At 38.9% G+C, this 15,617-nt stretch overlaps 2 protein-coding genes across 5 annotated transcripts in view; one reads left to right on the forward strand and one right to left on the reverse strand.

Annotated features, from left to right (window-relative positions):
- Positions 1-3,670, reverse strand: part of FAM81A (family with sequence similarity 81 member A) — a 118,257-nt gene extending 114,587 nt beyond the window's left edge. For 3 of the 4 annotated variants that reach the window (XR_012478044.1, XR_012478045.1, XM_074234547.1), the window contains exon 1: positions 3,538-3,670. The gene's annotated coding sequence lies outside the window, so the exon portion shown is untranslated. Of the gene's footprint in view, positions 1-2,677; positions 2,764-3,537 lie in introns of all 4 variants that reach the window. The other variant, XM_074234548.1, reaches the window with a different exon arrangement.
- A 10,794-nt stretch (positions 3,671-14,464) lies between these two features.
- Positions 14,465-15,175, forward strand: LOC141520074 (DNA-directed RNA polymerase II subunit RPB3-like). The gene has a single exon (XM_074231937.1). The coding sequence runs from the start codon at positions 14,465-14,467 to the stop codon at positions 15,173-15,175; it is 711 nt and encodes a 236-aa protein (XP_074088038.1).
- Positions 15,176-15,617: the final 442 nt, after the last annotated feature.

Below are 15,617 nucleotides of genomic sequence, written 5' to 3' on the forward strand. Positions count from 1 at the left end.
AATGAGGAAAATCTCCTGCACAGTAGGAGAACACCCTAAATCAAACTTTCTGGAGGGATGGTTAGGTGGCACAGTAGATAGAACACCAATCCTGGAGTCAAGAGGACCTGGGTTCAAGTTTGACCTCAGATAATTATGAATAGCCTAACTGTGTGATCCTGGGCAAGTTACTTAACTCCATTGCAACTTTCTGGAAGCCTTGATTGAGTTTTGATAATGCAATTTTGGAGGGAACTCCTGAATTAGATTACAGATCCATTTGAGTATTTGGGAACTCAAGTAAAATATACTCGATCATCTCAGTAAAGCACAAGGCAAGTATATAAGTATGAGAAAGGTGAGAAAAAAGGTATAAAAATATGTAACAGTCTCTGTTACATGTTAATAAGAGGTAAATAAAAAGATAATCAACAGCACTAACTATCCAATTGAAGTCGCTGGTACCATGAATCTGTAAGGAAGCCAGTCAGACTTTTTTTAACTATAAGTTTGAGAGTTGAGAAATCAAATAGAAATAATCTAGGATTGGCATTCAGCAAGGGGACACTGGCAGAAGAACAAGGAATTAAAGAATTCTAAGATGCTAGACAAAACTGCATTGAAATGGCAACTCTTCCTTCTTAAGAACAAGTGAAGCCAGATGGGATCTGTTAGACAGAAAAAATAGTAATGGACTGGAAAAAGAGTCAAATGAAAAGGGGTCACAAATTCAGTTCCATGAAGAAGTGGGACATGGGAAACGAGATTATAGTCTGAAAGGAAGGTTAGGGGTAGTGAAGAATCAAGATAAAGTCTCCACGGTATGGTCAAAGTGGTTGAAGCAGAAGAGTGACAGAAACCACTGGAGCTGAAGAAATCTGAAGTCAGGTATTGATGGGTAATAACAGATGCCAAGTAAGGATAAAGGCAAGGGACAGAATAGAGAGGAAAATCATAAAGGTAGGTGGAAGAATAGCAAAAAAAAAAAATGATAATACCCTATTTTCCAGGCCTCCAGAAAGCTGACTTTCACTTTCAAAAAGTTTTTCAGAGAATAGAGCACCAGCCCCGGAGTCAGGAGGACCTGAGTTCAAATCTGACCTCAGATGCTTAATAATTTCCTAGCTATGTAACCTTGAGCAAGTCACAACCCCATCACCTTGCAAAAAACAAAACAAAACAAATTAAAATCAAAATTTTAAAAAGAATTTTTTTGAGGGGGAGGAAGGAAAGCTAAGAGGAAGACTGGGAGAGGAATTCATCTTGTGGTACATTCCCTCTACTGAATCAGAAGTACAACTCATAGTCTCATAAAATTAGCTTGAGACACCTAGGTGGCCAAGCACAGTTCATGCGTAATATGCTCCATGGGGTCATGAAGAATCAGGCACAACTGAACAACAACTGAGAATGAGTTGTCTCAGGTCATAATGTCAGACTAGGCTTGACCCCATGACTCTCAAAATTTCAAAGGTCCAGTCACTTAGCCTTTAATCAACACAGTCCCTCTCTTAGCAAGTTAAATGGACAAATATTTTATTTTCAAACTGGCATACTTTTAGGATTTTTTTATGTTTGCTTAGAGGGCTTTCCCATGGACTGGGAAGGAGGATCACATTCAAACAAGACCATAACATCAGGAAAGTGATGCCATAAGAAGCACATAATTTGGATTTGAGTGAGGGGGGTGCTGTCACCAGTCTTATTTTCTCCTCCAGAATCATCTGGGTTTGGTGACCAGGTATGGATCAGGACTACTGGAGATGACCCTGGATGCAAGGCAATCTGGGTTAAGTGACTTGCCCAAGGTCACACAGCTAGTAAGTGGCAAGTGTCTGAGGCTGGATTTGAACTCCTATCCTCCTGATTCCAAGGTCAGTGCTCTATCCATTGCATCACCTAGCTGTCTAAGAGAGGGATGGTAAATCAAAGAGAATGCAACTCTTCACACCCCGGCCCCTCATTTATATAAATACAATATAAGCTAACATGAATATAGATGGTGAGATGGTAATGGTAATTCACACTTACAGAGCCCTTAAAACCACCCAGAACAAAGTGATGAGGAGGGTTAAGAAAAGTATTCTTCCCAATTTACAAAGCAGAAGTTCAGAAAGGTCACACAGCTAGAATCAAGTTCTTCTAATGCTCTTTCCACTACACCTTGAGAAGGAAGTCATAAAAGATAAATTTAAGAATTTTGTGAAGAGATGAGGAAGGAGAGAACCACCTGTTTTGCTTAAGATGGAGAGTTTATGAGCTAAATGTGGATTGAGTTCTATAAATGTGAATTATTAGCTTGCCCAGTTGAATTCCCAAGTCCACTCCCTCCTCCCTCAGTCTCCTCCCAAACCCTCTTCCCTTGACTTCTGGTCACTGCCCATCCAGTAGTTAGTTTGCTATCTCCTAGGTGTGATTCTAATTATAAAACCTATTTCCTTTCACATATAGTTAAATCTGAATTTAAAATCTAAAACCTGAATTTTTAAAACTAAATTGCTTCAGAGCACCTGTTTCGGAAAACTGTTGAAACCGAATCCACCTTTGTCAAGCCTAGCAGTTTCAGTTTATTCATGTTAAATCATTAACATTACCATACACAGACTAAGTTGAGTGCAAGGGGGAAAAAACCCTCATACATATTGAAGAACTGACTCACATCATTCCCAGACTCATCACTATTGGGTTTTGATTTTACCTGTGAAAAATGCAAAGTTATCTTCGGGTCTTACACTCAAGAAAACCAAGAACTCAAGAGGTTCCCAGCTCTGCTGATGATTTTACCTATTGAGATAGCAGAAAAAAGTGGACAAGGTCTCACAATGATCTTTGCTAAGAGTATTGGCATTTCTCTGGACTCTGGATCCATTCCGCAAAAACAAGGGATCGTTAACCCTTCTGTCTCCAGAATTGTTTAAAAATAATTTACTCTGTCTCCAATCTGATTTTTCAAGTGAGCTATGTGATTAACCCTTCTCTCTCCAGTCTGGATTTCTTTCTCTTAATTCCCATCACAATAATAAAAGCGGGGGGGGGCGATTTTGAGGGAGCTAGAATAATAAAGGCTGAGTTATACATCGCTTGGAGGGCTTCAAAGTGCTTGTGGATGCTCTCATTCGTGGGATGAGGAGACTTTGGAGACCATCTAGTCCCACCTCCCTCATGGACACTGAAGGGCTGAGAAGTAACCCGAAGGCTAAGCCGGTCCAGCCTCCTTATAGTGCAGGCGCCCCCCCAAAGGAAGGGGTTGGGGGTCAAGGTTAAATTCAGATCTAAATTCTGGCCGCGGCAGCGCTCTAAGTGCAGAACAGCCCGGGCGCACAAGGACTTCGGGCGAGGGCCAAACAGGACCCAGCAGCTCCGGGGGGCCCGGGGGGGTCTGCCAGCACGCCCCGCTCCCGGGGCCCGGGCAGGTGCAACTTCGGCCCCTCCGTCCCGCGGGCGGCCGCCCCAAGGTCACGGTCACGGGCCCAGCCCTCCCCCCTCCTGACGGGCGGGGGCGCCTCGGCGGCCTCCCCCCGCGCCTCCGGGGCGGGTCCCGGCGGGAGCGGCACTCACCGGCACTGGGGGCGGGCGGGATGCGGCTGCCCATCTCCTCCAGCCTCCCTGCTGGGCGGCGGCGGCGGCGGCGGCGGCCGAGGCGGACCAGGCGCGGAGCACGCGCCCCTCGCCGCCGCACCCCCTCCCCTCCCGCGGGAAGCGCCGGCCAATCGGCTGCCGCCTGGCGGCCTCGGCCCGGCGCCCCCCCCCGCGGGCCCGCTCCCGGGCGCCCGAGCCGGCGGTTTCCGGGAGCCGTTGCCTGGACGCGGTTGCCTGGCAGCCCGAGGCGGAGGCTTCCCCGCCGCCCCCCGGCCCACGCCGAAAATGGCCTCCCCTAGGCGGCGCTGTTGCTCCCCGCCGGGGGGAGCCCCGACGGCCCGGGCGGGGGGGAGGGGCGGGGAGGCGGCCAGCCCCGCCCCCGGCGAGCCCCCGCAGGCCCGAGCGGTCTGGCGTTCCCAGGGCGGGGCGGCAACAGGCACTGGGGGCGGGGCCGCCGACACCCGAGAACCTAGCGGGAGAAGGACTGCGCGTCTATCAGTCCCCAGATGTTAAAAGATCTAAGTTTGCTGAAGAACATTCACCTGTCGTTTGGATGGTTTCACCGAATCACATCGCTTCTTTTTATGATACTGACAGTAAATTTATGCAGCGCTGTTTTCTCGGGATGGGCGCTCTTATCAGCGAACCGCTACTTAACCAGAAAAATAAATTGTTCAGGAGAAAAGATGTCCAACGAGGTCTCGCACAGCTGGTCCAGTGGTTAAATGTCTGAACAATGCTCCGCCCAGCTGCCCACAAAACTACTTTTTCGCTTTTTTTTAGGTTTTTTCAAGGCAATGGGGTGAAGTGACTTGCCCAAGGCCACACAGCTAGGCTATTAAGTGTCTGAGTTCACATTTGAACTCAGGGCCGCTGCACCACCTAGCCACCCCCGAGACTACTTTTTTAAATGCCCAGCCTCATTGGCAAGGAAATGCAAACAAAATGAAAATTTAAGATTAAAAAATAACCTTTTTAATTTTTTTAAATAATTAAAAATAAAATAACATTATAAAAGCCAATCTTGATGAGAGAAACAGGTCCACATATACTGCTGATGGTAATCTCTCAACTCCTGATTAAACCTGGCTCTGGTTGCACCTGGTTCTTGTCCTTCATTATGGAAGAAGACCAAAGTGGCATCACTGTTGTTCAAGACAAATCAGTGTGGCCTATCGTGGCTGATCAGACCAATAGGAGCTTGGAAAGCTCTACCACAGGTTGGCACAAATAGTCTATAGGAACACCCGGGTAGCTACTCTAAACTTACATATGTTATGTTTCCTTTGAGCTGCTTCAATTCTGCCTACCTCATAGAAAGCAACACCCTCACCATGCCAGGAGGTCCCATGCCAGTGTCTCCTATGCTGTACAATCAATTCTAAAGTTCTTCAGTGAGACTTTTAGGGCATCTCAGTGCTTCTTCTGACCCTCTTATGAGCACTAATCCTGTGTGAGTTCTCCATAAATTTTTTTTTGGCAATTATATGTCTGGTATTCTATCAACATGGCCAGCCCATCATAGTACTCTCTGTAGGAATGTTGGAATGCTAGGCAATTCAGCTTAAGAAAGGACCTCAGTGTCTTTCAGCTCCTGCCAGGTGATCTGCAGAATCTTTCTAAGACGATTTAAATGGAAGCAATTCAGTTTCCTCACATGGCCCTGGTAGATTGTCCAGATTTCACAGGCATACAACAGTGAGGTCAGCACAATGGCTTCATAGACCTTCAGTTTGGTGATCAGTCTAGAACCTCTTCTCTCCCACACTTTCTTTAGAAGCCTCCCAAATACTGAACTAGCTCTGGCCATGAAAGTGTCAACCTCATTGTCAATGTGTCCATGCTTGGAAGGGACACTGCCAAAGTCAGTGAAATTGTCCACAATACTCAAAACTTTTGCATTTGCTGTAATCCATGGTTCCACATGTGGATGGTGTGGTGCTGGCTGATGGAGCACCTGTGTATTCTTGGTGTTAATTGTTAGGGCAAAATGAGCACAAACAGCAGAGAATCCATACTTCATTGCATCTCAGCTTCAGAGGCTGCATTGAGTATAGAATTACCTGCAAACAGAACATCATGCCCCAACACTCCCTCCACTTTGGTCTTAGCTTGTAGCCTTTTCAAGTTAAAGAATTTGACATCAATGAGGTAGCTCATTGAAGGCATTTGGTATCATTGCTGAAAGCATCGTGCTAAAAAGTATGGAAGCAAGGACACATCCTTGTTTTACTCCATTGGTGCCTGGGAAATCTCAAGAGCATTGTCTACTATCCAGAACCTAGGCAAGCCTGTCATCATGGAAGTGAAATACAATACTAATGAACTTCTTGGACAACCAAATTTTGACATAATTTTCCATAAACCTTTGCAACTGATGGTATCAAAGGCCTTGGTCAGATCTACAAATGTAAATAGATCTCTATTCTGTCCCTGGCATTTTTCCTGGAGTTGTCAGGCAGCAAACACCATGTTGACTGTTCCTCTACTCTTTCTGAAGTTGGTCACCTTCCTGAGAGCCAACTCCTACTACCATAGCAGTAGCAATGTTATATATTGCCAGATTGTTCTTCAGAAAATATTAAATCATCTGTATTACTTTGAGCAACAGAGACAAGATAGTAGCACAAGTATAGTCAAAAGCATCAAGTGAGGCTCTTTGCAAGAGAGAGAGCCAAGGGAATGAATGTAAAGATACCAATACAAAAGATATTGCAGAAATTGAAAGTACAGTACTTAATGACCGATTATATTGGGGGGGTGAGGAAGAGGGGGAAAAAGAGAAGAATCAAAAAGATATTTTTTGTTTCTCTTTTTTTGGGGGGGGGAGAAGTTGGGGTTAATTGGCTTGCCCAGGGATTTACAGCTAATGTCAACTTTGAACTTGGGTCTTCCTGACTCCAGGATAGGTTCTCAAACCCCTGAACAACCTAGATGAGCTGTCCAGAAATGAGCTTTCATTTTATAACAAAAGTTTACAAAAAGAACTTTAAAGAATCATTAAAGCCACAAACAAGGTCAATTAAGGTCACGTATACAAAGGAAAAGCTAGAAGAATCAAATTAAAGACATAATCAAATTCACAGTACCAAGGGGCAATAATTGTTCCTATTGCCCCAGGAATATGCCAGCTGGCACTCACTAGGTAGTCTCTGCTCCAGTGCCAGCACAGCTGGAAGTGCACAGGTGGTAACAGAAATAGGAAATTCAGGGGGAGGAGAAAGTTTTGAGGAGGAAGATGAAATTTGAGCAATTCTGAGTGATAAGACTGAGGATGTGGATGTGTATATATGATTTTCATAGTGGAATAGAGAGGAAGATTTTTGGAGAGGAGGAGGGAAGGAACTGTATAACTATTAAAATGGTAAGTATGTGTACTATGTCAATACATGGAAACATGTATATAAATATTTCAACACTTCCCTGGATCTACAATTTCATAATTGTGCATACATCTGCAACCTGTGTTAAGTTCTAATCTCTCTATGCCCTTTCATGTTCTTCTGTTAGATCAGAGCGTATTTGCTCAATGTACTTCAAGGGCTCCCTTTACTTTTAGAAAGATGAAAATATTATGCATCAGTCTGTTTTCAGATATCAGTTCTTTCTCTGGAGGTAAATGGCATGTTTCATCATGAGTTCTTTGGAATTGTTTTGGATCATTATATAGCTGAGAATAGCTAAGTCATTATTCATGATTCTTTACCATATAATTTTGCTATTGCTGTATTCAATGTTCTGGTTCTGATCACTTCACTTTACATCAGTTCATGTCTTTGCAGGTTTTTCTGAAATCATCCTGTTTGTTATTTCTTTTAGATACCGAGACATTTAATTATGCTACAGCTATAATTGTAAACTTGTAAATTATTTTGAAAAGCAATTAAAATATGCAAACTTACTAAAATAAGTATGATCATTGATCTAATAATTTGCACTTAATAAAACTCTGAAAAGTATTCAATATCTGTTTAAAGATTTTTCATAGGAATAGCAAAAAGAAACTACCAAACTATCCACCAATATGGAACTTCTTAAATAGTAGTACCTTAATGTGATAAAATATTGTAACAAAAATAACAAGGATAAGGAATACAAAGAAATCTAGAAATATTTATAAAATAATGTAAAATGAAAAAACTAGAAGACTTTGGAACTATATACTAACTGCAGTCATATAGAGGAAAAGTGAATTAGAATGAACAAAGAAACCTAATAATAATTTAGAGGGAATTACTAAAAAATTCTTATATTTTATATGTTGAAATTAATTTATATGTAAATAGTTATTCAATAAATTTGTTGGTTATTTTTGTATTCAGTGTCAAGTTTTTAATAAACTTTTAATTTTTTAAAATAAATTGAATCAATTTTTAATAGGTAGAGAAAATAATAGGAAGCATTCCTATTTTAGACCAGATTGAACTAAGAAAGTAGAAATGGTTGACAAAATTAAAATGATTAAAATCTTAGGAAACAGTGATACTACCAAGGGGACTGGTAGAACTTAAAGAGGTGGTTCTTAAACTGATGTTTCAAATGTTTGAAAAACCATAGCAAACAAGGGAGTTACTACAATAATGGATTGGAAGTGAGCTCCTTATTTTCAAACAGGGCAAGATAGAGTCTCCAAACTTCAGACTGGTGAGCTTAACTTTCATTTCTTGGTAATATTCTAGATCAAATGCCTTCCTTAGTCAAGAAAATGAAGAACAATAAGAACTAGTAGGATCTTATCAAAAACTTGTCAAATCAAACTAACCTAATTACTTTTTGAAAGAGTGTCATAAACATAATATATCTGGGTTTTAGAGAGCATTGAAGTCTCTCACAATATCCAGTACATATCTATAGAGGTGAACACTATATGAAAGACAATACTTTTAGATGATTTCAAAGTTGTTTTAAAAAGTTCAACATGAACCAAAATGGTAGCATGGTAAATAAAAAAAGTTAATAACAACTTGGGCTGCACTAATAGAAGCATAGTGACCAGAACAAGGGAGACCTCCTGCTCAGATCATGTCTAGAAGAGTGAGTTCAGTTCTTGGAGACATTCTTTAGGATAGACCCAGACAAACTGTACTGAAGGTAGAGGACAACCAGGAAGGTTAAATGATGCAAAATCATGCTGCAGGGAAATTACTTGAAAATACTTGAGATGTTTAACCTGATGAAGAAAATGCTTGAGTACATGACAGCTGTCTGCAATATTTAAAGGCAGCTATCTTGTAGAAGGAATAAATTTTTTTTTCCCTTAATGAGGACTAGGAGCAATGAATAGAAAGTGCAAAGGAGTCTGTCTCAATTCAATATAAGGAATAGTTTCCTAACTATTATAACTGTCCAAAAAATAGAATGGGTTTGTTGGCACTTTAAGAGTTGCTTGATGGGTTTTTTTAAAAATCTCTTCAGGCCCTCCAGCTAGATGATTATTTCAGGGAAATTGTAGAGAAGGTTCCTGTTTGAGTATTAGTTGAACTAGATGGACTTTAAGGTGCCTTTCAGCTCTGACATTCTGTGACTCTCAACTGGAAGTATTAGAAATTAAGTTATTACTATGTCTATTCTAGGAATCCATTACTATCAAATGATTTTAATATTCTTAGTCTAACATCTCTAAGCATACATTCATTTTTTCATTCAACAAACTTTTAAAGTGTTAGAACACACAAAGTCCCATACATCTATTCAAAATATCTGATTTTTATATTTGAAGACATTTCACATTGAAGACGTTCTTCATACTTGAAGAAGTGGTAATGGTATTCTTTAATACAATTTAACAAAAATTTATTAAGCATCTATTATTTGCAAGGCACCTCCTAAGAACTGGAAATTAAAATATGAAAATTACAGAACTCTTTTCCCTCAACTTTCAGTCTAATCCATAGCTTGTATTTATTTGATATTTACCATTCTAAATGTTCTAATACCAGAAATATTTACTCTTGAGCTTCCTAGAGAATTATAAAATGAATTATTACAAGCTACCTAAAGATGACACACAAATGTTTTATTTTGTGGGCCTTATTCCACTAGACTGGACATTTTGGAATTGGGCAAAAGTGCTGTGCAAGGAATGGAAGGTGGAAGAGGTATCCTAGAGGAAGGAAAATTCTTAAAGAGTATAACCACTAATTTTCAATCCAACTTCATCTGAGATTAGAATTCTATCACTATGCTTGCTTTGGCAGTCCAAATACTAAAATTGGAACAAGGAGATAATATGAAATTCTCAAAAAAAGATCATTAAAAACTAACTTTAGTTTAACTTATAAAATAAATACATGCTTTATACATTTTTAGAACCAGGAAGAATGCTATAAAATAAAACAAATAATCATAATTTCATTACAACTCTAAAAAGTAAGAGAAATTCTAACATGAAATTTATTTGAAGATAAAAATAGAATTTAGCTTGTTGTTATAGTAATAAGGTTATGCCATGTTATAGTCAATGTATTAGGGGCTACATGTTCCAAAAAAAAAAAAAGACAGATTTTTAGGGATGACATCAGAAAATGTTACCCTGTGAAATCCAAGCTAATTAAAATTCAAATGAAAGTGGATGAGATTCACCAGCTACAGAAGCAATCAGTTCTAAGAGAATGTATGTAAATGTTTAAAAGCAGGTTGCCTCTCCATACTTATCAAGGATTAGGCTATATCCCACATCCCATCAAGAAGATAGTGATCCAATGTAATTAATGTAAAATAACTGTAATTTTGAAAATTGTAATTTGTGAATGGTAAATGCAAACAGAAGGGTGAGTAGTCTGCATAGAGTCTAGAAATAAGAAAGCCAAAATGTAATAATTTGTCAATGTGTCTCAAACAGCGTCCAGGAGAGTGGGTGCTTTGATTCTTATGACTCATAACAGTTATCAAGCTAGAAATAGCCTTAGAGTAGAGAAGGGCAATTATCAGCCTACTGTAGCATGATAGAAATGTCCCTTAAGAACATGAAACTAAAGAAAATGTACTCCCACCCCAGCTTTAACAAAATTCTCTCTTTGCTAAAGCAAACTTCTTTCACTTTGTTTTGTCATTTAGACTTGTATCAAAAAGGAGTGTTCTTTGCAACTGACCAGTACTAGTTATCTTGACAAAATTACTTCCAAAGTAAAAATGGAAGTATCCTCAAGGATTCTTTTTTCCCCTTCCACCAGGTTTTGAAGTAGTTTCTTAATATAAATTTCCACATTTGAAAAAACAATCTAGTTCTTTGATCTTAACCTATTAAACAATGGACTTTACTGAATTAATTAAAAAAATAATCTTACAAATTATTTTGACAAACTTTTATATATTAAAGGAAAATTTCATTTAATAAATTTGGTAGCTGTTATTACTTTACTCCTGGCCAATATTAGCAAATGTTTATTTACTAAGTGCTTTACAAGTACAAGTCTCTGCTAAACATTATAGAAATTAGTATACCTGAGTTCCAGTTTAGAAGGTTGGATTAAAAATCTTGCCCATTTCTAAAATTCTATGAATCTGTAAAAATAATTACCCTTATTCTCTACTAACATCACTTAATTGTGAAAATAAGGCATGCACATATGAAAAAATAGTTAATAATGAGAAAGATGCATTACAGAAGTTCAGTGGCAAGATTTAGGTTAGGATAGTCTAGGAAGTTTCACAGGAAACTGGGGTTTGATCTGAATTTTGCAGGTTTTAGAGGGAAGAGGGAAGGACATCAGGAAACATCCTAGTTGGACTGGCTCAGAGTCAGTTTGTGAAAAATTTTGAATTGCAGGCTAAGGAGTTTAGCTCTTATATATTCATTCATTCAAAAAGCATTTATTAAATTCCTACCATGTCTTAGGTATCTTCCTAGGTACTAGGGATAAAAAGATAAAAACAAATTAGTTTATTCCTTGAAGGAACTTATATTCCATTGATGGAAAATAAACATGTACTCAGACAAATTCACAAAATATATGAGGTAAATGCAAAAGACACTAAGAAGATATAGGTCAGAGAAATCTCAAGTAGGAAACTGAGCTTAAGCAACTTTGAATGATGTTAGAGATTATAAAGGACAAAGTTGTCAAGGAATTGCTTTGTAGGTAAGGTGAACAATTTTTCATCCATATGGAAACAGAAGATGAAATATGTGTGTGTAGGGATCAGCAAATAGACTGATTTGTTTGGAATGTAGAGCATGTGAGGGGGAGTAATGCAAAAATCAGTCTGAAAAGATAAATTAAAATCAGATTGTGAAGGATCGTACATGCTAAATAGGGGAACTTATTTCTTATCCTAGACAACTGAAACATCTTAATCAGGAGAGTGGCTTGATTAGATCTGTGCTTTTAGGATTATCAGTCTAGCAATGGGGGCAGAAGAATACAATGAATAGAGGAGGGATTGAAGGCATGAAAGCCATTTGAGAAGCTATTGCAGTAACTCTAAACCCAAGAGCTTGGGGCCCTGAATTGAGTAGGTACCCATGTGAACAAAGAAAAAAGGAGAGTTATAAGAGATATCATGACAAGACTTGACAAGACTTGAAAACTGATCAAATATTGGAAAGTAAAGAGGAAGGAGAATGAAAAATAGAATATGAACTCTAAGTTAAAAACATGGGTAGGGGCAGCTAGGTGGTGCAGTGGATAGAGCACCGGCCCTGGAGTCAGGAGTACCTGGGTTCAAATCCGGCCTCAGACACTTAATAATTATCTGGCTGTGTGGCTTTGGGCAAACCACTTAACCCCATTGCCTTGCAAAAAAAAAAAAACAAAAAACAAAAACACATGGGTAACAAGAAGGATGGATTCTATTATTGGTAGAACCCTCAAAAGAAATGGGAAAATTTGAAAGAGGGATTGGTTTTCAGGAAAAGAGTTCAGTTTTGGACATTTAGAGTTTGAAGTGTCTATAGGAATATGATTGGAGATGTCCTATAGATGTCCAATGTTTGTATTATGAGATTGAAACAGTAAAAACCAGAGCTAGGCATCGATCATCTACATAGAGATAGTCACTGAACCTCCAGAAAATAATGAGAGATTTGCAATAAAGAAAAAATAAAAACCAGGAAACAAGGTTATGGAGAGCCAATGAACAATTTTGTTCAATGTTTTTGGAAGACTATATGGCCAATATATGGGGAATGAATTAGAGAAACAAAAGACCAAAAACAGGAATGTTGATTAGGAATCAACGCCATAATGTAATGGAAAAAGAATTGAATTTATCATCAACAGGAAAAGTAGAATAGGATCTATCTTTAAGCAGAGTGAAGGGAGCAGAAAAGGTTCTTAATATGTAATGGAGTGATAGTTTTTAAGGTCAAAAGTTTATGCTCTCAGTTCTTATATCCATAAATATATGCCATCAAAAAAGAGACCTAAGGATATAATTATAGATATAGATATAGATGGATATGTACACACACACATACATACATATGTATATATACATATATATATATATGGAATTATCTAGTTACCCTGCTGATTTCACTCTACATTAGTAAAGACAGAAGAATCAGAATAAATTCTATTCTGATTTTTTTTTAATTACTGCCTGTATGACCAGAATCTCTCTGGTTTTCAGTTTCCTCATTTACAAAATGAGTGATATTTATGGGCCTTTTCAGATTGCAATTCTGTAAATCTATTGTAATAGTCCAAGAATTAAGAAAATAAAGGGGCAGTTAGATGGCTCAGTGGATAGGGCACTAGCCTTAGAGTCAGAGAAGGACTTGAGTTCAAATTCAGTCTCATGCATTTACTAACCATGTGATCCTGGGCAAGTCACATAAACCCATTGCTTCAAAAAAAAGGGAAAGAGAAAGAAGAAATAAAATACTAACTAGTGCTGTGACAGTAGGAAGGAATTGATTCAAAATACATTACAAAGGACTTAGTGAATGATTTAAAGTGGAGAAATGAGAAAGTTGACAAATATTACTCAAAAGTTTTAAGCCTAATAAATAAGTAAATAGTAATAACACTAAGGGATTAGGAAGTTAGGAAAGACAGTAATCTCTGAAGGATAAATGATGAGCTATAGACATGTTGACTTTGATTATAGTCTATGAAAATCAAAATGTTCATCAAATAACTGAGGATTTAGAACTTTTCTCAAGAGAGAAAACAAGTCTGGACATATTAATTTGGGAGTGATATATGCAAAAGTGATAGGTTAGACATTGGAGAATAAACATTCTCCGAAGGGTAAAATATATAGAGAGAAATACAGAAGGTTAAAGCCTAAAACTTGAAGAATGCAAAGGAAAATTGTCAGAGAGCCTAATAAAGAAGCACTTTGAAGAAGCAGAGATAATTGACATTCTGTAAAAAGAAATATCCAGGAGAATAGGTATTGAAAAAAGTCTACTGGATTTGATAATGAGAAAGTCATTGCTGAAAGCTATTGATGACTTTTAAGGGTTCCAGTAAAGTGATTGAGGCATAGAATTAAAAAGGGACTGGTTGCATTTTGACCCCAATATACCACCACTATGCTTTAACCCTAAAAGGTATCAAAGAAAGAGGGAAAAGGTTCATCCATACAAAAAATATTTATAGCATCATTTTTTGTTGCAGCAAAAAAAAGATTAACCTATTAATTGGAAAATTACTGAATAAATCATGCCATATAAATGTAATGGAATATTATTATGCCATAACAAATGACAAAAGATTCAAAACTGATGGAAAGTGAAACAAGCAAGAGAACAATTTATATAATAACTACAACATTTAAAAACTATGATCTGGGCTAAACGAGCGATGGAGCCGAGGGCAGGGTGGGGAGGCCATGGTGGCCAGGGTCGCCCGGGGCTGCCTAGAGACACCCGGGACCGCCAGGCCTTAACGCCAACCAGCCCACAGTTCAGATCACTGAGCTCACAGACGAGAACGTCAAGTTCATCATCGAGAACATGTATCTGGCAGTGGCCAACTCCATCCTCAGAGTCTTCATCGCCAAGGTGCCCATCATCGCCATAGACTGGGTCCAAATTGATGCCAACTCTTCAGTGCTGCATGATGAGTTCATTGCCCACAGGCTTGGATTAATCCCTCTTACAAGTGATGACATAGTAGACAAACTGCAATACTCCAGGGACTGTACATGTGAAGAATTTTGTCCAGAGTGCTCAGTAGAGTGTACGCTTGATGTCCATTGTAATGAAGACCAGACTCACCATGTCACATCTCGGGATCTCATTTCTAATACCCCCCGAGTCATTCCAGTGACATCCCGAAGTAGAGACAATGACCCCAGTGACTATGTGGAACAGGATGACATCCTCATTGTCAAACTCCGGAAGGGCCAGGAACTGAGACTACGAGCCTATGCTAAAAAGAGCTTTGGCAAGGAGCATGACAAATGGAACTCTACAGCTGGAGTTGCCTTTGAGTATGACCCAGATAACACCTTGAGGCATACAGTCTACCCAAAGCCTGAAAAATGGCCAAAGAGTGAATATTCTGAGATTGATGAGGATGAAGCCCAGGCTCCCTATGACCCCAATGGCAAACCAAAGAGGTTCTACTACAACGTGGAGTCTTGTGGTTCTCTTCTCCATGAAACCATTGTCCTCTCTGCTTTGTCTGGTTTGAAGAAGAAATTGAGGGACCTCCAGACCTAACTAACCCATGAGATCCAGAGTGATGTCCTGACTATAAATTAGGAGCAGTGATTTCTATCAGAAATGTGACTCAAGGATAATGGATGGACTTTGAGCCTGAACTTCTGAGTGCTTCTAGAAAGTAGACTAAAATTTGTTCAAAGTTCTGGCTAGCACAACTCGTCTTCTAACCCTTTTGCCAGTTTGGGATGTAATTAGCCCATGAAGATATCATGGGAAGGAAAAGTTGGAAGCTTTACTCCCCATATCTTGGTCTCCTTGAGTTTGTCTGTTCCTTTAATATGAACAGAAAATAAAAAACCTTTTTCCCCCAGGGAAAAAAAAAACAAAAACAAAAAACAATAAAAACTATGATCAGCAATTTCATCAATTATCACACTAAAAGAATGCTGAATCATGCTTTCTAGCTCCTAGAAAAAGATAATAAACTAGAGGTATACCA

This window comes from Macrotis lagotis, chromosome 4 (genome assembly GCF_037893015.1).
Source record: "Macrotis lagotis isolate mMagLag1 chromosome 4, bilby.v1.9.chrom.fasta, whole genome shotgun sequence".
Classification (NCBI taxonomy): Eukaryota; Metazoa; Chordata; class Mammalia; order Peramelemorphia; family Peramelidae; genus Macrotis; species Macrotis lagotis.